General features: G+C 47.7%; 1 protein-coding gene across 4 annotated transcripts in view; it reads right to left on the reverse strand.

Annotated features, from left to right (window-relative positions):
* The window catches only part of LOC137365475 (dynactin subunit 1-like), a 336,296-nt gene that overhangs the window by 157,696 nt on the left and 151,155 nt on the right, over positions 1-27,445 (reverse strand). For 2 of the 4 annotated variants that reach the window (XM_068027938.1, XM_068028053.1), the window contains one exon: positions 21,671-21,691. The exons of the other annotated variants lie outside the window; for them this stretch is intronic. In XM_068027938.1, the coding sequence (XP_067884039.1) occupies positions 21,671-21,691 (21 nt within the window). The remainder of the gene's footprint in view (positions 1-21,670; positions 21,692-27,445) is intronic. 4 annotated transcript variants of the gene reach the window in all.

A 27,445-nucleotide genomic window follows, 5' to 3' on the forward strand; every position in this document is an offset into this window, starting at 1 on the left:
CAGTCTAAACCAAAACTCCCAATCCCCACATCACAGTCTAAACCATCACTCCCAATCCCCACATCACAGTCTAAACCATCACTCCCAATCCCCACCTCACAGTCTAAACCATCACTCCCAATCCCCACATCACAGTCTAAACCATCACTCCCAATCCCCACCTCACAGTCTAAACCATCACTCCCAATCCCCACCTCACAGTCTAAACCATCACTCCCAATCCCCACCTCACAGTCCAAACCATCACTCCCAATCCCCACTTCACAGTCTAAACCATCACTCCCAATCCCATCACAGTCTAAACCATCACTCCCAATCCCATCACAGTCCAAACCATCACTCCCAATCCCCACATCACAGTCTAAACCATCACTCCCAATCCCCACCTCACAGTCTAAACCATCACTCCCAATCCCCACCTCACAGTCTAAACCATCACTCGCAATCTCCACCTCACAGTCTAAACCAACACTCCCAATCTCCACATCACAGTATAAACCATCACTCCCAATCCCCACCTCACAGTCCAAACCATCACTCCCAATCCCCACATCACAGTCTAAACCATCACTCCCAATCCCCACCTCACAGTCCAAACCATCACTCCCAATCCCCACTTCACAGTCTAAACCATCACTCCCAATCCCATCACAGTCTAAACCATCAGTCCCAATCCCATCACAGTCCAAACCATCACTCCCAATCCCCACATCACAGTCTAAACCATCACTCCCAATCCCCACCTCACAGTCTAAACCATCACTCCCAATCCCCACCTCACAGTCTAAACCATCACTCGCAATCTCCACCTCACAGTCTAAACCAACACTCCCAATCTCCACATCACAGTATAAACCATCACTCCCAATCCCCACCTCACAGTCCAAACCATCACTCCCAATCCCCACCTCACAGTCTAAACCATCACTCCCAATCCCCACCTCACAGTCTAAACCATAACTCCCAATCCCCACCTCACAATCCAAACCATCACTCCCAATCCCCACCTCACAGTCCAAACCATCACTCCCAATCTCCACATCACAGTCTAAACCATCACTCCCAATCCCCACCTCACAGTCTAAACCAACACTCCCAATCTCCACCTCACAGTCTAAACCATCACTCCCAATCCCCACCTCACAGTCTAAACCATCACTCCCAATCCCCACCTCACAGTCTAAACCATCACTCCCAATCCCCACCTCACAGTCTAAACCATCACTCCCAATCCCCACCTCACAGTCTAAACCATCACTCCCAATCCCCACCTCACAGTCTAAACCATCACTCCCAATCCCCACCTCACAGTCTAAACCATCACTCCCAATCCCCACCTCACAGTCGAAACCATCACTCCCAATCCCATCACAGTCAAAACCATCACTCCCAATCTTCACATCACAGACGAAACCATCACTCCCAATCTCCACATCACAGTCTAAACCATTACTGCCAATCCCCACCTCACAGTCTAAACCATCACTCCCAATCTCCACATCACAGTCTAAACCATCACTCCAAATCTCCATATCACAGTCTAAACCATCACTCCCAATCTCCACATTAGAGTCTAAACCATCACTCCCAATCCCCACATCACAGTCTAAACCATCACTCCCAATCTCTACATCACAGACTAAACCATCATTCCCAATCCCCACATCAGTCTAAACCATCACTCCCAATCTCCATATCACAGTCTAAACCATCACTCCCAATCTCTACATCACAGTCTAAACCATCACTCCCTATCTCCACATTAGAGTCGAAATCATCACTCCCAATCCCCACCGCACAGTCGAAAACCATCACTCCCAATCTCCACATCACAGTCTAAACCATCACTCCCAATCTCCACATCACAGTATAAACCATCACTCCCAATCCCCACCTCACAGTCTAAACCATCACTCCCAATCCCCACATCACAGTCCAAACCATCACTCCCAATCTCCACATCACAGTATGAACCATCACTCCCAATCCCCACCTCACAGTCCAAACCATCACTCCCAATCTCCACATCACAGTATAAACCATCACTCCCAATCCCCACCTCACAGTCCAAACCATCACTCCCAATCCCCACCTCACAGTCTAAACCATCACTCCCTCTCTCCACATTAGAGTCTAAATCATCACTCCCAATCCCCACCTCACAGTCTAAACCATCACTCCCAATCCCCACCTCACAGTCTAAACCATCACTCCCAATCCTCACCTCACAGTCTAAACCATCACTCCCAATCCCCACCTCACAGTCTAAACCATCACTCCCAATCCCATCACAGTCAAAACCATCACTCCCAATCTCCACATCACAGACTAAACCATCACTCCCAATCTCCACATCACAGTCTAAACCATCACTCCCAATCCCCACATCACAGTCGAAACCATCACTCCGAATCTCCATATCACAGTCTAAACCATCACTCCCAATCTCCACCTCACACTCTTAACCATCACTCCCAATCTCCACCACATACTCTCAACCATCACTCCCAATCTCCACATCACAGACTAAACCATCACTCCCAATCTCCACATCACAGTCTAAACCATCACTCCCTATCTCCACATTAGAGTCTAAACCATCACTCCCAATCCCCACATCACAGTCTAAACCATCACTCCGAATCTCCATATCACAGTCTAAACCATCACTCTCAATCTCCACATCATAGTCTCAACCATCACTCCCAAACTCCACCACATACTCTCAACCATCACTCCCAATCTCCACATCACAGTCTAAACCATCACTCCCAATCTCCACATCACAGTCTAAACCATCACTCCCAATCTCCACCACATACTCTCAACCATCACTCCCAATCTCCACATCACAGTCTAAACCATCACTCTCAATCTCTACATCACAGACTAAACCATCATTCCCAATCCCCACATCACAGTCTAAACCATCACTCCGAATCTCCATATCACAGTCTAAACCATCACTCTCAATCTCCACATCACACTCGTCACCATCACTCCCAATCTCCACCACATACTCTCAACCATCACTCCCAATCTCATCACAGTCTAAACCATCACTCCCACTCTCCACATCACAGTCTAAACCATCACTCCCAATCACCGCCTCACAGTCTAAACCATCACTCCCAATCCCCACCTCACAGTCTAAACCATCACTCCCAATCCCCACCTCACAGTCTGAACCAACACTCCCAATCTCCACATCACAGACTAAACCATCACTCCCAATCCCCACCTCACAATCTAAACCATCACTCCCAATCCCCACATCAGTCTAAACCATCACTCCCAATCACCACCTCACAGTCTAAACCATCACTCCCAATCCCCACATCACAGTCTAAACCATCACTCCCAATCCCCACATCACAGTCTAAACCATCACTCCCAATCTCCACCTCACAGTCTAAACCATCACTCCCAATCTCCACCTCAGTCTAAACCATCACTCCCAATCCCCACATCACAGTCTAAACCAACACTCCCAATCTCCGTTTCACAGTCGAAACCGTCACTCCCAATCCCCACCTCACAGTCTAAACCAACACTCCCAATCTCCACCTCACAGTCTAAACCATCACTCCCAATCCCCACATCACAGTCTAAACCAACACTCCCAATCTCCACCTCACAGTCTAAACCATCACTCCCAATCCCCACAAAACAGTCTAAACCATCACTCCCAATCCCCATCTCACAGTCTAAACCAACACTCCCAAACTCCACCTCACAGTCTAAACCATCACTCCCAATCCCCACATCACAGTCTAAACCAACACTCCCAATCTCCACCTCACAGTCTAAACCATCACTCCCAATCTCCACCTCACAGTCTAAACCATCACTCCCAATCTCCACCTCACAGTCTAAACCAACACTCCCAATCTCCACCTCACAGTCTAAACCAACACTCCCAATCTCCACATCACAGACTAAACCATCACTCCCAATCCCCACATCAGTCTAAACCATCACTCCCAATCACCACCTCACAGTCTAAACCATCACTCCCAATCCCCACATCACAGTCTAAACCATCACTCCCAATCCCCACATCACAGTCTAAACCATCACTCCCAATCCCCACATCAGTCTAAACCATCACTCCCAATCACCACCTCACAGTCTAAACCATCACTCCCAATCACCACCTCACACTCTCAACCATCACTCCCAATCTCCACCACATACTCTCAACCATCACTCCCAATCTCATCACAGTCTAAACCATCACTCCCACTCTCCACATCACAGACTAAACCATCACTCCCAATCCCCACATCAGTCTAAACAATCACTCCCAATCACCACCTCACAGTCTAAACCATCACTCCCAATCCCCACCTCACAGTCTAAACCATCACTCCCAATCCCCACATCAGTCTAAACCATCACTCCCAATCTCCACCTCAAAGTCTAAACCATCACTCCCAATCCCCACATCACAGTCTAAACCATCACTCCCAATCCCCACATCAGTCTGAACCATCACTCCCAATCTCCACCTCACAGTCTAAACCATCACTCCCAATCCCCACATCACAGTCTAAACCAACACTCCCAATCTCCACCTCACAGTCTAAACCATCACTCCCAATCCCCACATCACAGTCTAAACCAACACTCCCAATCTCCACCTCACAGTCTAAACCATCACTCCCAATCACCACCTCACAGTCTAAACCATCACTCCCAATCTCCACCTCACAGTCTAAACCAACACTCCCAATCTCCACCTCACCGTCTGAACCATCACTCCCAATCTCCACCTCACAGTCTAAACCATCACTCCCAATCCCCGCATCAGTCTAAACCATCACTCCCAATCTCCACATCACAGTCTAAACCATCACTCCCAATCTCCACCTCACAGTCTAAACCATCACTCCCAATCTCCACCTCACAGTCTAAACCATCACTCCCAATCCCCACATCAGTCTAAACCATCACTCCCAATCACCACCTCACAGTCTAAACCATCACTCCCAATCCCCACATCACAGTCTAAACCATCACTCCCAATCCCCACATCAGTCGAAACCATCACTCCCAATCTCCACCTCACAGTCTAAACCATCACTCCCAATCACCACCTCACACTCTCAACCATCACTCCCAATCTCCACCATATACTCTCAACCATCACTCCCAATCTCATCACAGTATAAACCATCACTCCCACTCTCCACATCACAGTCTAAACCATCACTCCCAATCACCGCCTCACAGTCTAAACCATCACTCCCAATCACCACCTCACAGTCTAAACCATCACTCCCAATCCCCACATCACAGTCTAAACCATCACTCCCAATCCCCACATCACAGTCTAAACCAACACTCCCAATCTCCACCTCACAGTCTAAACCATCACTCCCAATCCCCACATCACAGTCTAAACCAACACTCCCAATCCCCACATCACAGTCTAAACCATCACTCCCAATCCCCACATCAGTCTAAACCATCACTCCCAATCCCCACCTCACAGTCTAAACCATCACTCCCAATCCCCACATCACAGTCCAAACCATCACTCCCAATCTCCACATCACAGTATGAACCATCACTCCCAATCTCCACATCACAGTATAAACCATCACTCCCAATCCCCACCTCACAGTCCAAACCATCACTCCCAATCCCCACCTCACAGTCTAAACCATCACTCCCTATCTCCACATCACAGTCTAAACCATCACTCCCTATCTCCACATTAGAGTCTAAATCATCACTCCCAATCCCCACCTCACAGTCTAAAACCATCACTCCCAATCTCCACATCACAGTCTAAACCATCACTCCCTATCTCCACATTAGAGTCTAAATCATCACTCCCAATCCCCACATCACAGTCCAAACCATCACTCCCAATCCCCACCTCACAGTCTAAACCATCACTCCCAATCTCCACATCACAGTATAAACCATCACTCCCAATCCCCACCTCACAGTCTAAACCATCACTCCCAATCCCCACATCACAGTCCAAACCATCAATCCCAATCCCCACATCACAGTATAAACCATCACTCCCAATCCCCACATCACAGTATAAACCATCACTCCCAATCCCCACCTCACAGTCCGAACCATCACTCCCAATCCCCACTTCACAGTCTGAACCATCACTCCCAATCCCCACCTCACAGTCCAAACCATCACTCCCAATCTCCACATCACAGTATAAACCATCACTCCCAATCCCCACCTCACAGTCCGAACCATCACTCCCAATCCCCACTTCACAGTCTGAACCATCACTCCCAATCCCCACCTCACAGTCTAAACCATCACTCCCAATCCCCACCTCACAGTCTAAACCATCACTCCCTCTCTCCACATTAGAGTCTAAATCATCACTCCCAATCCCCACCTCACAGTCTAAAACCATCACTCCCAATCCCCACCTCACAGTCTAAACCATCACTCCCAATCCCCACCTCACAGTCTAAACCATCACTCCCAATCCTCACCTCACAGTCTAAACCATCACTCCCAATCCCCACCTCACAGTCTAAACCATCACTCCCAATCCCATCACAGTCAAAACCATCACTCCCAATCTCCACATCACAGACTAAACCATCACTCCCAATCTCCACATCACAGTCTAAACCATCACTCCCAATCCCCACATCACAGTCGAAACCATCACTCCGAATCTCCATATCACAGTCTAAACCATCACTCCCAATCTCCACCTCACACTCTTAACCATCACTCCCAATCTCCACCACATACTCTCAACCATCACTCCCAATCTCCACATCACAGACTAAACCATCACTCCCAATCTCCACATCACAGTCTAAACCATCACTCCCTATCTCCACATTAGAGTCTAAACCATCACTCCCAATCCCCACATCACAGTCTAAACCATCACTCCGAATCTCCATATCACAGTCTAAACCATCACTCTCAATCTCCACATCATAGTCTCAACCATCACTCCCAAACTCCACCACATACTCTCAACCATCACTCCCAATCTCCACATCACAGTCTAAACCATCACTCCCAATCTCCACATCACAGTCTAAACCACCACTCCCAATCTCCACCACATACTCTCAACCATCACTCCCAATCTCCACATCACAGTCTAAACCATCACTCTCAATCTCTACATCACAGACTAAACCATCATTCCCAATCCCCACATCACAGTCTAAACCATCACTCCGAATCTCCATATCACAGTCTAAACCATCACTCTCAATCTCCACATCACACTCGTCACCATCACTCCCAATCTCCACCACATACTCTCAACCATCACTCCCAATCTCATCACAGTCTAAACCATCACTCCCACTCTCCACATCACAGTCTAAACCATCACTCCCAATCACCGCCTCACAGTCTAAACCATCACTCCCAATCCCCACCTCACAGTCTAAACCATCACTCCCAATCCCCACCTCACAGTCTGAACCAACACTCCCAATCTCCACATCACAGACTAAACCATCACTCCCAATCCCCACCTCACAATCTAAACCATCACTCCCAATCCCCACATCAGTCTAAACCATCACTCCCAATCACCACCTCACAGTCTAAACCATCACTCCCAATCCCCACATCACAGTCTAAACCATCACTCCCAATCCCCACATCACAGTCTAAACCATCACTCCCAATCTCCACCTCACAGTCTAAACCATCACTCCCAATCTCCACCTCAGTCTAAACCATCACTCCCAATCCCCACATCACAGTCTAAACCAACACTCCCAATCTCCGTTTCACAGTCGAAACCGTCACTCCCAATCCCCACCTCACAGTCTAAACCAACACTCCCAATCTCCACCTCACAGTCTAAACCATCACTCCCAATCCCCACATCACAGTCTAAACCAACACTCCCAATCTCCACCTCACAGTCTAAACCATCACTCCCAATCCCCACAACACAGTCTAAACCATCACTCCCAATCCCCATCTCACAGTCTAAACCAACACTCCCAAACTCCACCTCACAGTCTAAACCATCACTCCCAATCCCCACATCACAGTCTAAACCAACACTCCCAATCTCCACCTCACAGTCTGAACCATCACTCCCAATCTCCACCTCACAGTCTAAACCATCACTCCCAATCTCCACCTCACAGTCTAAACCAACACTCCCAATCTCCACCTCACAGTCTAAACCAACACTCCCAATCTCCACATCACAGACTAAACCATCACTCCCAATCCCCACATCAGTCTAAACCATCACTCCCAATCACCACCTCACAGTCTAAACCATCACTCCCAATCCCCACATCACAGTCTAAACCATCACTCCCAATCCCCACATCACAGTCTAAACCATCACTCCCAATCCCCACATCAGTCTAAACCATCACTCCCAATCACCACCTCACAGTCTAAACCATCACTCCCAATCACCACCTCACACTCTCAACCATCACTCCCAATCTCCACCACATACTCTCAACCATCACTCCCAATCTCATCACAGTCTAAACCATCACTCCCACTCTCCACATCACAGACTAAACCATCACTCCCAATCCCCACATCAGTCTAAACAATCACTCCCAATCACCACCTCACAGTCTAAACCATCACTCCCAATCCCCACCTCACAGTCTAAACCATCACTCCCAATCCCCACATCAGTCTAAACCATCACTCCCAATCTCCACCTCAAAGTCTAAACCATCACTCCCAATCCCCACATCACAGTCTAAACCATCACTCCCAATCCCCACATCAGTCTGAACCATCACTCCCAATCTCCACCTCACAGTCTAAACCATCACTCCCAATCCCCACATCACAGTCTAAACCAACACTCCCAATCTCCACCTCACAGTCTAAACCATCACTCCCAATCCCCACATCACAGTCTAAACCAACACTCCCAATCTCCACCTCACAGTCTAAACCATCACTCCCAATCACCACCTCACAGTCTAAACCATCACTCCCAATCTCCACCTCACAGTCTAAACCAACACTCCCAATCTCCACCTCACCGTCTGAACCATCACTCCCAATCTCCACCTCACAGTCTAAACCATCACTCCCAATCCCCGCATCAGTCTAAACCATCACTCCCAATCTCTAACATCACAGTCTAAACCATCACTCCCAATCTCCACCTCACAGTCTAAACCATCACTCCCAATCTCCACCTCACAGTCTAAACCATCACTCCCAATCCCCACATCAGTCTAAACCATCACTCCCAATCACCACCTCACAGTCTAAACCATCACTCCCAATCCCCACATCACAGTCTAAACCATCACTCCCAATCCCCACATCAGTCGAAACCATCACTCCCAATCTCCACCTCACAGTCTAAACCATCACTCCCAATCCCCACATCACAGTCTAAACCAACACTCCCAATCTCCACCTCACAGTCTAAACCATCACTCCCAATCCCCACATCACAGTCTAAACCAACACTCCCAATCCCCACATCACAGTCTAAACCATCACTCCCAATCCCCACATCAGTCTAAACCATCACTCCCAATCCCCACCTCACAGTCTAAACCATCACTCCCAATCCCCACATCACAGTCCAAACCATCACTCCCAATCTCCACATCACAGTATGAACCATCACTCCCAATCCCCACCTCACAGTCCAAACCATCACTCCCAATCTCCACATCACAGTATAAACCATCACTCCCAATCCCCACCTCACAGTCCAAACCATCACTCCCAATCCCCACCTCACAGTCTAAACCATCACTCCCTATCTCCACATCACAGTCTAAACCATCACTCCCTATCTCCACATTAGAGTCTAAATCATCACTCCCAATCCCCACCTCACAGTCTAAACCATCACTCCCAATCTCCACATCACAGTCTAAACCATCACTCCCTATCTCCACATTAGAGTCTAAATCATCACTCCCAATCCCCACATCACAGTCCAAACCATCACTCCCAATCCCCACCTCACAGTCTAAACCATCACTCCCAATCTCCACATCACAGTATAAACCATCACTCCCAATCCCCACCTCACAGTCTAAACCATCACTCCCAATCCCCACATCACAGTCCAAACCATCAATCCCAATCCCCACATCACAGTATAAACCATCACTCCCAATCCCCACATCACAGTATAAACCATCACTCCCAATCCCCACCTCACAGTCCGAACCATCACTCCCAATCCCCACTTCACAGTCTGAACCATCACTCCCAATCCCCACCTCACAGTCCAAACCATCACTCCCAATCTCCACATCACAGTATAAACCATCACTCCCAATCCCCACCTCACAGTCCGAACCATCACTCCCAATCCCCACTTCACAGTCTGAACCATCACTCCCAATCCCCACCTCACAGTCTAAACCATCACTCCCAATCCCCACCTCAGTCTAAACCATCACTCCCAATCCCCACCTCACAGTCTAAACCATCACTCCCAATCCCCACCTCACAGTCTAAACCATCACTCCCAATCCTCACCTCACAGTCTAAACCATCACTCCCAATCCCCACCTCACAGTCTAAACCATCACTCCCAATCCTCACCTCACAGTCTAAACCATCACTCCCAATCCCCACCTCACAGTCTAAACCATCACTCCCAATCCCATCACAGTCAAAACCATCACTCCCAATCTCCACATCACAGACTAAACCATCACTCCCAATCTCCACATCACAGTCTAAACCATCACTCCCAATCCCCACATCACAGTCGAAACCATCACTCCGAATCTCCATATCACAGTCTAAACCATCACTCCCAATCTCCACCTCACACTCTTAACCATCACTCCCAATCTCCACCACATACTCTCAACCATCACTCCCAATCTCCACATCACAGACTAAACCATCACTCCCAATCTCCACATCACAGTCTAAACCATCACTCCCAATCCCCACATCACAGTCTAAACCATCACTCCGAATCTCCATATCACAGTCTAAACCATCACTCTCAATCTCCACATCACAGTCTCAACCATCACTCCCAAACTCCACCACATACTCTCAACCATCACTCCCAATCTCCACATCACAGTCTAAACCATCACTCCCAATCTCCACATCACAGTCTAAACCATCACTCCCAATCTCCACATCACAGTCTAAACCATCACTCCCAAACTCCACCACATACTCTCAACCATCACTCCCAATCTCCACATCACAGTCTAAACCATCACTCCCAATCTCTACATCACAGACTAAACCATCATACCCAATCCCCACATCACAGTCTAAACCATCACTCCGAATCTCCATATCACAGTCTAAACCATCACTCTCAATCTCCACATCACACTCGTCACCATCACTCCCAATCTCCACCACATACTCTCAACCATCACTCCCAATCTCATCACAGTCTAAACCATCACTCCCACTCTCCACATCACAGTCTAAACCATCACTCCCAATCACCGCCTCACAGTCTAAACCATCACTCCCAATCCCCACCTCACAGTCTAAACCATCACTCCCAATCCCCACCTCACAGTCTAAACCATCACTCCCAATCCCCACCTCACAGTCTGAACCAACACTCCCAATCTCCACATCACAGACTAAACCATCACTCCCAATCCCCACATCAGTCTAAACCATCACTCCCAATCACCACCTCACAGTCTAAACCATCACCCCCAATCCCCACCTCACAGTCTAAACCATCACTCCCAATCCCCACATCACAGTCTAAACCATCACTCCCAATCCCCACCTCACAGTCTAAACCATCACTCCCAATCACCACCTCACAGTCTAAACCATCACTCCCAATCCCCACATCACAGTCTAAACCATCACTCCCAATCCCCACATCACAGTCTAAACCATCACTCCCAATCTCCACCTCACAGTCTAAACCATCACTCCCAATCCCCACCTCACAGTCTAAACCATCACTCCCAATCCCCACATCACAGTCTAAACCATCACTCCCAATCTCCACCTCACAGTCTAAACCATCACTCCCAATCCCCACATCACAGTCTAAACCAACACTCCCAATCTCCGTTTCACAGTCGAAACCGTCACTCCCAATCCCCACCTCACAGTCTAAACCAACACTCCCAATCTCCACCTCACAGTCTAAACCATCACTCCCAATCCCCACATCACAGTCTAAACCAACACTCCCAATCTCCACCTCACAGTCTAAACCATCACTCCCAATCCCCACATCACAGTCTAAACCATCACTCCCAATCCCCACATCACAGTCTAAACCAACACTCCCAATCTCCACCTCACAGTCTAAACCATCACTCCCAATCCCCACATCACAGTCTAAACCAACACTCCCAATCTCCACCTCACAGTCTAAACCATCACTCCCAATCTCCACCTCACAGTCTAAACCATCACTCCCAATCTCCACCTCACAGTCTAAACCAACACTCCCAATCTCCACCTCACAGTCTAAACCAACACTCCCAATCTCCACATCACAGACTAAACCATCACTCCCAATCCCCACATCAGTCTAAACCATCACTCCCAATCACCACCTCACAGTCTAAACCATCACTCCCAATCCCCACATCACAGTCTAAACCATCACTCCCAATCCCCACATCACAGTCTAAACCATCACTCCCAATCCCCACATCAGTCTAAACCATCACTCCCAATCTCCACCTCACAGTCTAAACCATCACTCCCAATCACCACCTCACACTCTCAACCATCACTCCCAATCTCCACCACATACTCTCAACCATCACTCCCAATCACCGCCTCACAGTCTAAACCATCACTCCCAATCCCCACCTCACAGTCTGAACCAACACTCCCAATCTCCACATCACAGACTAAACCATCACTCCCAATCACCACCTCACACTCTCAACCATCACTCCCAATCTCCACCACATACTCTCAACCATCACTCCCAATCTCATCACAGTCTAAATCATCACTCCCAATCCCCACCTCACAGTCTAAACCATCACTCCCAATCCCCACCTCACAGTCTGAACCAACACTCCCAATCTCCACATCACAGACTAAACCATCACTCCCAATCCCCACATCAGTCTAAACCATCACTCCCAATCACCACCTCACAGTCTAAACCATCACCCCCAATCCCCACCTCACAGTCTAAACCATCACTCCCAATCCCCACATCAGTCTAAACCATCACTCCCAATCTCCACCTCAAAGTCTAAACCATCACTCCCAATCCCCACATCACAGTCTAAACCATCACTCCCAATCCCCACATCAGTCTGAACCATCACTCCCAATCACCACCTCACAGTCTAAACCATCACTCCCAATCCCCACATCACAGTCTAAACCATCACTCCCAATCTCCACCTCACAGTCTAAACCATCACTCCCAATCTCCACCTCACAGTCTAAACCAACACTCCCAATCTCCACCTCACAGTCTGAACCATCACTCCCAATCTCCACCTCACAGTCTAAACCATCACTCCCAATCCCCGCATCAGTCTAAACCATCACTCCCAATCTCCACATCACAGTCTAAACCATCACTCCCAATCCCCACATCACAGTCTAAACCATCACTCCCAATCCCCACATCACAGTCTAAACCATCACTCCCAATCCCCACATCAGTCTAAACCATCACTCCCAATCTCCACCTCACAGTCTAAACCATCACTCCCAATCACCACCTCACACTCTCAACCATCACTCCCAATCTCCACCACATACTCTCAACCATCACTCCCAATCACCGCCTCACAGTCTAAACCATCACTCCCAATCCCCACCTCACAGTCTGAACCAACACTCCCAATCTCCACATCACAGACTAAACCATCACTCCCAATCACCACCTCACACTCTCAACCATCACTCCCAATCTCCACCACATACTCTCAACCATCACTCCCAATCTCATCACAGTCTAAACCATCACTCCCACTCTCCACATCACAGTATAAACCATCACTCCCAATCCCCACCTCACAGTCTAAACCATCACTCCCAATCCCCACCTCACAGTCTAAACCATCACTCCCAATCCCCACCTCACAGTCTGAACCAACACTCCCAATCTCCACATCACAGACTAAACCATCACTCCCAATCCCCACATCAGTCTAAACCATCACTCCCAATCACCACCTCACAGTCTAAACCATCACCCCCAATCCCCACCTCACAGTCTAAACCATCACTCCCAATCCCCACATCAGTCTAAACCATCACTCCCAATCTCCACCTCAAAGTCTAAACCATCACTCCCAATCCCCACATCACAGTCTAAACCATCACTCCCAATCCCCACATCAGTCTGAACCATCACTCCCAATCACCACCTCACAGTCTAAACCATCACTCCCAATCCCCACATCACAGTCTAAACCATCACTCCCAATCTCCACCTCACAGTCTAAACCATCACTCCCAATCTCCACCTCACAGTCTAAACCAACACTCCCAATCTCCACCTCACAGTCTGAACCATCACTCCCAATCTCCACCTCACAGTCTAAACCATCACTCCCAATCCCCGCATCAGTCTAAACCATCACTCCCAATCTCCACATCACAGTCTAAACCATCACTCCAAATCTCCACCTCAGAGTCTAAACCATCACTCCCAATCTCCACCTCACAGTCTAAACCATCACTCCCAATCACCACCTCACAGTCTAAACCATCACTCCCAATCCCCACATCACAGTCTAAACCATCACTCCCAATCCCCACATCACAGTCTAAACCATCACTCCCAATCCCATCAGTCGAAACCATCACTCCCAATCTCCACCTCACAGTCTAAACCATCACTCCCAATCACCACCTCACACTCTCAACCATCACTCCCAATCTCCACCACATACTCTCAACCATCACGCCCAATCTCATCACAGTCTAAACCATCACTCCCACTCTCCACATCACAGTCTAAACCATCACTCCCAATCCCCACCTCACAGTCTAAACCATCACTCCAATCCCCACCTCACAGTCTGAAGCAACACTCCCAATCTCCACATCACAGACTAAACCATGACTCCCAATCCCCACCTCACAGTCTGAACCAACACTCCCAACCCCCACCTCACAGTCTAAACCATCACTCCCAATCCCCACCTCACAGTCTGAACCAACACTCCCAACCCCCACCTCACAGTCTAAACCAAAACTCCCAATCTCCACCTCACAGTCTAAACCATCACTCCCAATCCCCACATCAGTCTAAACCATCACTCCCAATCACCACCTCACAGTCTAAACCATCACTCCCAATCACCACCTCACAGTCTAAACCATCACTCCCAATCCCCACATCACAGTCTAAACCAACACTCTCAATCTCCACCTCACAGTCGAAACCATCACTCCCAATCTCCACCTCACAGTCTAAACCATCACTCCCAATCCCCACCTCACAGTCTGAACCAACACTCCCAATCTCCACATCACAGACTAAACCATCACTCCCAATCCCCACCTCACAGTCTGAACCAACACTCCCAACCCCCACCTCACAGTCTAAACCATCACTCCCAATCCCCACCTCACAGTCTGAACCAACACTCCCAACCCCCACCTCACAGTCTAAACCAAAACTCCCAATCTCCACCTCACAGTCAAAACCATCACTCCCAATCCCCACATCAGTCTAAACCATCACTCCCAATCACCACCTCACAGTCTAAACCATCACTCCCAATCACCACCTCACAGTCTAAACCATCACTCCCAATCCCCACATCACAGTCTAAACCAACACTCCCAATCTCCACCTCACAGTCGAAACCATCACTCCCAATCTCCACCTCACAGCCTAAACCATCACTCCCAATCCCCACATCACAGTCTAAACCAACACTCCCAATCTCCACCTCACAGTCTAAACCATCACTCCCAATCTCCACCTCACAGTCTAAACCAACACTCCCAATCTCCACCTCACAGTCTAAACCAACACTCCCAATCTCCACCTCACAGTCTAAACCATCACTCCCAATCTCCACCTCACAGTCTAAACCATCACTCCCAATCTCCACCTCTCAGTCTAAACCATCACTCCCAATCTCCACCTCTCAGTCTAAACCATCACTCCCAATCTCCACCTCACAGTCTAAACCATCACTCCCAAACTCCACCTCACAGTCTAAACCATCACTCCCAATCTCCACCTCACAGTCGAAACCATCACTCCCAATCTCCACCTCACAGTCTAAACCATCACTCCCAATCTCCACCTCACAGTCTAAACCATCACTCCCAATCTCCACCTCACAGTCTAAACCATCACTCCCAATCTCCACCTCACAGTCTAAACCATCACTCCCAATCTCCACCTCACAGTCTAAACCATCACTCCCAATCCCCACATCAGTCTAAACCATCACTCCCAATCACCACCTCACAGTCTAAACCATCACTCCCAATCACCACCTCACAGTCTAAACCATCACTCCCAATCCCCACATCACAGTCTAAACCAACACTCCCAATCTCCACCTCACAGTCGAAACCATCACTCCCAATCTCCACCTCACAGTCTAAACCATCACTCCCAATCCCCACCTCACAGTCTGAACCAACACTCCCAATCTCCACATCACAGACTAAACCATCACTCCCAATCCCCACCTCACAGTCTGAACCAACACTCCCAACCCCCACCTCACAGTCTAAACCATCACTCCCAATCCCCACCTCACAGTCTGAACCATCACTCCCAATCACCACCTCACAGTCTAAACCATCACTCCCAATCTCCACCTCACAGTCTAAACCATCACTCCCAATCTCCACATCACAGTCTAAACCATCAAAGAAACATTGAAAATAGGAGGAGTAGGGCATTTGGCCCTTCAGGCCTGCTCTGCCATTCAAAAAAGATCATGGCTGATCGTTTAGTTCAGTACCCTGTTCCCGCTTCCTCCCCATATCCCTCGATTCCTTTGGCATTAAGAAATATATCTATCTCCTTCTTGAATTTATTTAATGACATGACCTCCACTGCCTTCTGCAGTAGAGAATTCCACAGGTTCACCACCTTCTGAGTGAAGACATTTCTCCTCATCTTGGTTCTAAATGGTATACCCCATATCCTGAGACTGTGACCCCTGGTTCTGGACTCCCCAGCCATCAGGAACATCCTCCCTGTATCTAGCCTGTCTCGAGAATTTTATAGGTTTCTATGAGATCCTCTCTCATTCTTCTAATGTCTAGTGAATATAGGCCTAGTTGACTCAATCTTTCCTCATACGTCAATCCTGTCATCCCAGGAATCAGCCTAGTAAATCATCTTTGCACTCCCTCCATGGCAAGAATATCCTTCCTCAGATAAGGAGACCAAAACTGCACACAATACTCCAGATGTAGTCTCACCAAGGCCCTGTATAACTGCAGTCAGACACCCTTGCTCCTGTACTCAAATCCTCTTGCAATAAAGGCCAACATACCATTCGCCTTCCTAACAGCTTGCTGCACCTGAAAGTATCAGGACAACAAGGTCTCATTGCACCTCCCCCCTTCCCAATCTATCACCATTCAGATAATCACAGAATGACAGAATAATACAGTGCAGAAGAGACCCTTCGGCCCATCGCGTCTGCACGGATGCATTAAAGACACCTGATCTGTCTACCTAATCCCATTTGCCAGCACTTGGCCCATAGCCTTGAATGTTATGACGTGCCAAGTGCTCATCCAGGTACTTTTTAAAGGATGTGAGGCAACCCGCCTCGACCACCCTCCCAGGCAGTGCATTCCAGACCATCACCACCCTCTGGGTAAAAATGTTCTTCCTCAAATCCCCCTTAAACCTCCTGCCCCTCACCTTGAACTTGTGTCCCCTCGTAACTGACCCTTCAACTAAGGGGAACAGCTGCTCCCTGTCCACCCTGTCCATGCCCCTCATAATCTTGTACACCTCGATCAGGTCACCCCTCAGTCTTCTCTGCTCCAGCGAAAACAACCCAAGCCTATCCAACCTCTCTTCACAGCTTATATGTTCCATCCCAGGCAACATCCTGGTGAATCGCCTCTGCACCCCCTCCAGTGCAATCACATCCTTCCTATAATGTGGTGACCAGAATTGCACACAGTGCTCCAGCTGTGGCCTTACCAAAGTTCGGTACAACTTCAACATGACCTCCCTGCTTTTGTAATCTATGCCTTGATTGACAAAGGCAAGTGTTCCATATGCCTTTTTCACCACCCTATTAACCTGCCCTTCTGCCTTCAAAGATCTATGGACAAACACACCAAGGTCCCTTTGTTCCTCGGAACTTCCCAGTGTCAGGCCATTCATTGAATACTTCCGTGTCACATTACTCCTTCCAAAGTGTATCACCTCACACTTTTCAGCGTTAAATTCCATCTGCCACTTTTCTGCCCATTTGACCATCCCGTCTATATCTTCCTGTAATGGAAGACACTCAACCTCACTGTTAACCACTAGGCTAATCTTTGTGTCATCCGTGAACTTACTGATCCTACCCCCCACATAGTCATCTATGTCGTTTATATAAATAACAAACAATAGGGGACCCAGCACAGATCCCTGTGGTACGCCACTGGACACTGGCTTCCAGTCACTAAAACAGCCGTCTGTCATCACTCTCCGTCTCCTACAGCTAAGCCAATTTTGAATCCACCTTATCAAGTTCCCTGTATCCCATGTGCATTTGCTTTCTTGATAAGTCTCCCATGTGGGACCTGGTCAAAGGCTTTGCTGAAATCCATGTAAACTAAATCAACTGCACTACCCTCATCTACATAATCTGTCTTTCTGTTTTTCCAACCAAAGTGGATAACCTCACATTTATCCACGTTATACTGCATTTGCTCACTCACCCAACTTGTCCAAATCACATTGGAGCCTCTTTGCATCCTCCTCACAGCTCACATTCCCCGCACCGCCCCCCCCAGCTTTGTGTCGTCTGCAAACTTGGAAATGTTGCATTTAGTTCCCTCACCCAAGTCATTAATATATATTGTGAATAGCTGGGGTCCTGGCACTGATCCCTGCGGTACCCCACAAGTCACTGCCTGCCACCCGGAAAAAGACCCGTTTATTCCTACTCTCTGTTTCCTGTCTGTCAACCAGTTCTCAATCCATGCCAGTATATTACCCCCAGTCCCATGTGCTTTAATTTTGCACACTAACCTTTTATGTGGGACCTTATCAAAAGCCTTCTGAAAATCCAAATACACCACATCCACTGGTTCTCCCTTATATATTCTACTAGTTACATCCTCAAAACACTCCAGTAGATTTGTTAAGCATGCCTTCCCTTTCGTAAACGCATGCTGACTTTGTCCATTCCCGTTTATGCTTTCTTGGTGTTCTGTTATCACATCCTTTATAATGGACTCTCGCATTTTCCCCACTACTGATGTAAGACTAACTAGTCTGTAGTTCCCTGTTTTTTTATCCCTCCTTTTTTAAATAGTGGGGTTACATTTGCCACCCTCCAATCTGTCAGAACTTCTCCAGAGTCTACAGAATTTTGGAAGATAACCACCAATGCATCCACTATTTTCTGGGCCACTTCCTTTAGTACTCTGGGATGTATATTATCAGGCCCTGGGGATGTCAGCCTTTAACCCCATTAGTTTCCCTAGCACTTTTTTTTTACTAATACTGATTTCCTTCAGTTCCTCCCGCTCATTAGACACTTGGTTCTGGGAGGTTATTTGTGTCCTTTGTGAAGACAGAAACAAAGTACGTGTTTAATTGTTCTGCCATTTCTTTGTTCCCCATTATAATTTCCCCTATTTGTGACTGTAAGTCCTACATTTATCTTCACTCATCTTTTTCTCTTCACAAATGTATGGAAGCTTTTAGTCAGTTTTTATGTTCACCGCAAGTTTACTTACATACTCTATTCTTCCCCCGCTTAATCAACCTCTTTGTCCTCCTTGGCTGAATTCTAAACTGCTCCCAATCCTCAAGACTTGCTGCTTTTTCTGGCAATTTTATATGCCTCCTCTTTGGATCTCTCTTTGGATCTAATACTATCCTTAATTTCTTTTGTAAGCCACGGTTGAGCCACCTTTCCTGTTTTATTTTTGCACCAGACAGGAATGAATAATTGTTGTAATTCATGCACACGTTCTTTAAATATTATCCATTGCCTATCCACCGTCAACCCTTTTAGTGAAGTTCCCCAATCTACCACAGCCAACTCGCTCCTTATACCTTCGTAGTTTCCTTTATTTAGATTCAGGACCCTAGTTTCCGATTCAACTACTTCACTCTCCATCTTAATGAAGAATTCTATCATGTTATTGTCGCTCCTCCCCAAGGGACCCCACACAAGATTGTTAATTAATCCTTTCTCATTGCACAATATCCAGTCTAGGATAGCCTGTTCTCTAGTTGGTTCCTCAACGTAGTGGTCTAAAAAACCGTCACTCCAGGAAATCCTCCTCACAGTATTATTGCGAATTCAGTTTGACCAATCTATATGTAGATTAAACTCGCCCATGATTGCACTTGTACCCTTATTGCATGCATCTCTAATTTCCTGTTTAATTCTATCCCTTACATCTCCACTACTGTTTGGAGGCCTATAGACAACCCTCACCAACGTTTTCTACCACTTGGTGTTTCTTAGCTCCACCCATACAGATTCCACATCATAATTTTCCGAGCCAATATCCTTCCTCACTATTGCATTGATTTCCTCCTTTACTAACAACGCTACCCAACCTCTCCTTTCCCTTTTTGCCTGTCCTTCCTAAATACTGAATACCCCTGGATATTCAGCTCCCATCCTTGGTCACCCCGCAGCCATGTCTCCATAATCGCAACTATATCATAACCATTTATATTAATTTGCGCTGTTAATTCATTTACCTTATTAGGAATGCTCCATGCATTAAGATACAATGCCTTTAGACTTGTCTTGTTCTACTTCAAATGCTACCAGTCTAAACCATCACTCCCAATCCCCACATCATGGTCTGTACCATCACTTCCGGACCCGGAGCCACTCCGTCGCTGCTCCCGGGCCCGGAGCCACTCCGTCGCCGCTCCCGGGCCCGGAGTCACTCCGTCGCCGCTCCCGGGCCCGGAGCCACTCCGTCGCCGCTCCCGGGCCCGGAGCCACTCCGTCTCCGCTCCCGGGCCCGGAGCCACTCCGTCTCCGCTCCCGGGCCCGGAGCCACTCCGTCTCCGCTCCCGGGCCCGGAGCCACTCCGTCTCCGCTCCCGGGCCCGGAGCCACTCCGTCTCCGCTCCCGGACCCACTCTCTCCTCAGTCTGATTATTTCTCTTGCTCCGCCCTCCCCAACACACAATGCATTTAAGACACATTGCCATTAACATGGCGTGCTTAACACAGATTATGCCCCTTGTTTTATTTGTCCTTCTCAATCGAGGCTGTCGTTTTGCTCAAGCAAAATCCCTATTTCCGTTGAGCAGTGTGCAAGTCTCAGCTCCCATTTCGTGCACAGATACTGTCGATCTCAGATCATATCTGCCATCAAATAAATAGGCTGCGAAATGAAGTGATTTTTGATGATTGGAAGGTTCAGTCCCAGCTGCTCACACAAATCCATGTGCATCTTTACAACAAGACTCATTTCTAAATAGGACACAAAGTGGCAGTCTCTGCTTGAACCAATAACTGTGAGGAGACTGCTCTGATTCACGGGCAGACAACTGGTACAGCCCTAAGCGAGGTGCCCATTCAGTGGTCAGTGCTCACCTTGGTGCGTCTGGTGGGTTGCTGTGGCACGAGGAGCCAGAGTAGAAGGAAGAGGGAGGAGGCAACAGAGGACAAGCAGCAGCAGCAGCGACCGACACAACCAGAGAATGTACAGGAAGAAAAACAGCATCACAGTTAGTCAAGAGCCAGTTATTTCAGGGACAGCACGATGAGGAATAAACTACTGGACAGTGGCTGCATGTAGGGACAGGACAACGAGACAGTAGTGGTGGCATCACACTGATACCTCGGCTAGTAATGTGTCCCCAGCACAGGGGTGCAGACAACCAGCAGTGCAGTCAGTTATTCCTCACACAGTGCTGCAGTTAGTGCAACAATTAACAGGTGGTCACAGCCAGGGTTAGCTCCCCCACTACCCACCCCAACACACTCACACAAGCACTGCGCACAACCACACCCACATCCACACACTGCACAGGCTCACCGCACATGCACACTCATGTTACGAACCCTGGACTTGGTAGTATGGCTACATTTTAAAAACTGATCTTTAATGGGATCAGAGGTGAGCTGACAAGATGGATACAGAGCTGGCTCGGTCATAGAAGACAGAGGGTAGCAGTGGAAGGGTGCTTTTCTGAATGGTGGGATGTGACCAGTGGTGTTCCACAGGGATCAGTGCTGGGACCTTTGCTGTTTGTAGTATATATAAATGATTTGGAGGAAAATGTAGCTGGTCTGATTAGTAAGTTTGCGGACGATACAAAGGTTGGAGGAGTTGCAGATAGTGATGAGGATTGTCAGAGGATACAGCAGGATATAGATCGGTTGGAGACTTGGGCGGAGAAATGGCAGATGGAGTTTAATCCGGACAAACGTGAGGTAATGCATTTTGGAAGGTCTAATGCAGATGGGAAGTATACAGTAAATGGCAAAACCCTTAGGAGTATTGACAGGCAAAGAGATCTGGGCGTACAGGTCCACAGTGGCAACGCAGGTGGATAAGGTAGTCAAGAAGGCATACGGCATGCTTGCCTTCATCGGTCGGGGCATAGAGTATAAAAATAGGCAAGTTATGCTGCGGCTGTACAGAACTTTAGTTAGGCCACACTTAGAATATTGCGTGCAATTCTGGTTGCCACACCACCAGAAGGACGTGGAGGTTTTGGAGAGGGTACAGAAGAGGTTTACCAGGATGTTGCCTGGTCTGGAGGGAATTAGCTATGAGGAGAGGTTGGATAAACACGGATTGTTTTCACTGGAACGACGGAGGTGGAGGGGCGACATGATAGAGGTTTACAAAGTTATGAGCAGCATGGACAGAGTGGATAGTCAGAAGCTTTTTCCCAGGGTGGAAGAGTCAGTTACGAGGGGGCATAGGTTTAAAGTGAGAGGGGCAAAGTTTAGAGGGGATGTGCGAGGCAAGTTCTTTACACAGAGGGTGTTGAGTGCCTGGAACTTGTTGCCGGGGGAGGTGGTGGAAGCAGGTACCATAGAGACGTTTAAGAGGCATCTTGACAAATACATGAATAGGATGGGAATAGAGGGATACGGTCCCCGGAAGTGCAGAAGGTTTTAGTTTAGGCAGGCATCAAGATCGGCGCAGGCTTGGAGGGCCGAATGGCCTGTTCCTGTGCTGTACGGTTCTTTGTAAAATGGACATTTGGAGGAGACATGTTACCTCACACAAAATCTGCCCAGAGACAAGCTAGGGGTCTTGGTTATCATCAGAACAAGGAACCCAGATCAAATATTCTTTTGAAAGCAGGGTGCAAGTTTGTAATACCAAAAGGACAATAGGTTTCGCTCTCCCAGGCTCTCAGATTGTAAACAGGGAGCCAGGGGCTCTAAAATGCAGATTTGAGTTGCAATTTTTAACACCAGGAGTAAAGGAAGGCCAGGGTGGTTTTTCTACAGTCAGACGTATGGTGTCTGAGAATTGTGAAAAGCAAACGACTATTGACATTTGATCTGGATAAATTCAAGAGGTTTTCCTAGATCTGGGGGCTGAAAGGAAGGAAGAAAGACCAGCAGTCAGTGGCAGCCTAAAGAAATAAAGTCAGAAGTCCATGAACTGTTTCTGTGGTAACAGCTGCTCTCAGACAGAGATACAGCAAAAGGCTGCTAGGATTTAAAACCAGTACCGGGGCTCGAGGTTTACGAAGGAGAGAAGACCAACGGGGTCGCCAGAGGATTGCCTTATTAATGGAAGTCCAGGCGAACGTGCTCGAAAGTGAGTGAAGAGGACGTTGGCTTTGAGAAGGACACTGGGAGATCCAACCCATTGCAGCTGGGAAGAGTTTGGGACTTTTAACTGTAGGGATACCTTTTCAATGAGAACACATTGTAACGTATAAATGTGATGTGGGGCTTTCGAGTGTGTTACTAAGTTAATGGGAAATACCTTTCTCTGTAATTTAGCGTATTAGTTACCTATGCAGTACTGTTTAGTTAATGCTGATTTTTCATTCAGTTGTTGTACTAACAGTCTTAAAACATGAAATCTTGCGTGATTCTTTAATGTGTCTGGGAAGTTCACATCTCTTGTTTTCAATTCAGCAGTATCTACTGAGGTCATCACGCTCACGCACGCGCGCACGCACGCACTCACTCACATCTCGCGCGCGCGTACATGCACTCACCCCGCAGGCATATGCACGCACATTTTTTTTTTACATTTGATCGTGAAATGTGGACGTTGCCTAATTGCCCTTGAGAAGGTGGTGGTGAGCTGCCTTCTTGAACCACTGCAGTCCTTGGGGTGTAGGTACACCAACAGTGCTGTTAGGGAGTTCCAGGATTTTGTCCCAGTGACAGTGAAGGAACAGCAATGTAGTTCCAAGTCAGCATGGTATATGGCTTGGAGAAGAACTTGCAGGTGGTGGTGTTCCCCTGCAGCTGCTGCCCTTGTCTTGCTAGGTGGTAGAGGTCACAGGTTTGGAAGATGCTGCCGAAGGAGACTTGGTGAGTTACTGCCATCAGTCTACTCTTGATCATCAGCAAATGTTCTATCAAGAGGCACTTGCTGAGCAATAATCTGCTCACTGACGCTCAGTTTGGGTTCCACCAGGGCCACTCAGCTCCTGAACTCATTCAAGCCTTGCTCCAAACATGGACAAAAGAGCTGAATTCAAGAGTGACAGCCCTTGATATCAAGCCAGCATTTGACCGAGTATGGCATCAAGCAAAACTGGAGTCAATGAGAATCAGGGTGAAAACTCACTGCTAGTTGGAGTCGTACCTAGCGCAAAGGAAGATGGTTGTAGTTGTTAGAGGTCAAACATACGAATTAGGAGCAGGAGTAGGCCACTCGGCCCTTTGAGCCTGCCCGGCCATTCATTAAGTTCATTGCTGAACTGATTACTCCACATTTCCACCTACCCCCGATAACCTTTCGCCCCCTTGCTTACCTCTCTCTGCCTTAAATATATTCAAAGACTCTGCTTCCACCACCTTTTGAGGAAGAGAATTCCAAAGACTCATGACCCTCAGAGAAAAAAATTCTCATCTCTGTCTTAAATTGGCGACCCCTTATTTTTAAATAATGACCCCTAGTCAATCATCACAGTCCCAGGACATCACTGCAGGAGTTCCTCAGGGTAGTGTCCTAGGCCCAACCATTTTCAGCTGCTTCATCAATGACCTTCCCTCCATCATAAAGGTCAGAAGTGGGGATGTTCGCTGATGATTGCACAATGTTCAGCACCATTCACAACTCCTGCTGAAGCAGCCCATGTCCAGATGCAGCAAGACCTGGACAACATCCAGGCTTGGGATGATAAGTGGTAAGTAATATTCTCACCACACAAGTGCTAGGCAATTACCATCTCAAACAAAAGAGAATCTAAGCATCTCCCCTTTACATTAATGGCATTACCATCGCTAAATCCCCCACTATCAACAATAATATAAAAGCAAAATACTGTGGATGCTGGAAATCAGAAATAAAAACAAGAAATGCTGGACAGACTCAGCAGGTCTAGCAGCATCTGTGGAGAGAGAAGCAGAGTTAACGTTTCAGGTCAGTGACCCTTCTTCAGACTCCACTATCAACATCCTGGGGGTTACCATTGACCATGAATTGAACTGAAGTCGCCATATAAATACCGTGGCTACAAGAGCAGGTCAGAGGCTGGGAATTCTGCAGCGAGTAAATCACCTCCTGACTCCCCAAAGCCTGTCCACCCATCTACAAGGCACAAGTCAGGAATGTGATGGAATACTCTCCACTTGCCTGGATGGGTCCAGCTCCAACACACTCAAGAAGCTCAACACCATCCAGGACAAAGCAGCCCACTTAACTGGCACCCCATCCACCACTTTCAACATTCACTCCCTCCACCACCGACGCACAGTGGCAGCAGAGTGTACCATCTACAAGATGCACTGTAGCAATGCACCAAGTCTCCTTAGGCAGCACCTTCCAAACCTGCAACCTCTATCACCTAGAAGGACAAGGGCAGCAAATGCATGGGACCACGACCACCTGCAAGTTCCCCTCCAAGCCACACACCATCCTGACTTGGAACTATTTCATCGCTATTTCTTCACTGTCGCTGGGTCAAAATCCTGGAACTCCCTTCCTAATAGCACTGTGGGTGTACCTACCTCACATGGACTGTAGCGGTTCAAGAAGGCAGCTCACCACCACCTTCTCAAGGGCAATTAGGGATGGGCAATAAGTGTTGTCCTAGCCAGCGATGCCCACATCCCATGAACGAATAGAAAAAAATCAGAGAGAGGAGAGGCAATGGATAGGGTAAAAAGTTTAAACTAACTTGGCAGGGGTGTGGGAACCAGGAGATAATACAAGAGGAATACCAAGGCGCACAGAGAATTGGAAGAGACAGATAGTGAGTTCAGAGTGAGAGTGTCAGTCAGTACTAAAGCAGGGAGTAGTTCCGTATTAGGTGGGAGTGACCGAGAAGGACTAAGAGGAATGCAAAGACACAGAAATGTGGCTTAAAAATGGTGATGACTGGGCGCTTAATATGCAAGGATATAAAGTGTTCAGAAAAGATACAGAAGGAATAAAGGGAGGTGGGATGGCCGTACTAATTTGGGAAGACATTGTTGTGTTGGAAAGAGAGGATGCCCTTGAAGGGGCAAGGACAGAATCCATTTGGTAGAGTTGAGGAGCACAATGGTATGATCATGTTACAAGGGGTATTCTATAGACCTTAAAATACTGAGAGAGGGATAGAGGAACAAATTTGCAGGGAAATCGGAGATTTGCAAGAACTACAGTGGTGATTTTGGGGGACTTTAATTACCTAAACATCAATTGGGTTAATTCTAGAGTAAAAGGTAAGAAGGGTGAGGAATTTATGAAATGTATTCAGAATTTCCTTGATTAGTATGTTCTCAGCCCAACTAAAAAGGAGACATTACTGGATCTGGTGCTGGGAAATGAAGTGGGTCAAGTGGACCAAGTTTCTGTGGGGAGCACTTGGGGAAGAGTGATCAGTGTATCATAAGGTTTAGATTAGTAATGCAGAAAAGCAAGGAACAAAATAAGGTAAAATGTCTAGATTGGAAGAAGGCTAATTTCAATGCGATGAGAAGGGATCTAGCCAGGGTAGAATGGGGACCAAAGACTGACAGGAAGGGCTCTATCAGAATAATGGGTTATCTTTAAGGAAGAGATGCTTCAGGTACAGGCTAGGAACATTCCAACATAGACGAAAGGTAGGGGAACCAAGAACAGGGCTCCTTGGATGAAGAGGGAGATAGAGATTATGGTGAAACAAAAAAAAGAGGGTGTCTGATGCAGGTCAGGTGAACTCATCAAGTGAGGATCAGGCCATTTACAAT

This window comes from Heterodontus francisci, chromosome 1, assembly GCF_036365525.1.
Source record: "Heterodontus francisci isolate sHetFra1 chromosome 1, sHetFra1.hap1, whole genome shotgun sequence".
Lineage (NCBI taxonomy): Eukaryota > Metazoa > Chordata > Chondrichthyes > Heterodontiformes > Heterodontidae > Heterodontus > Heterodontus francisci.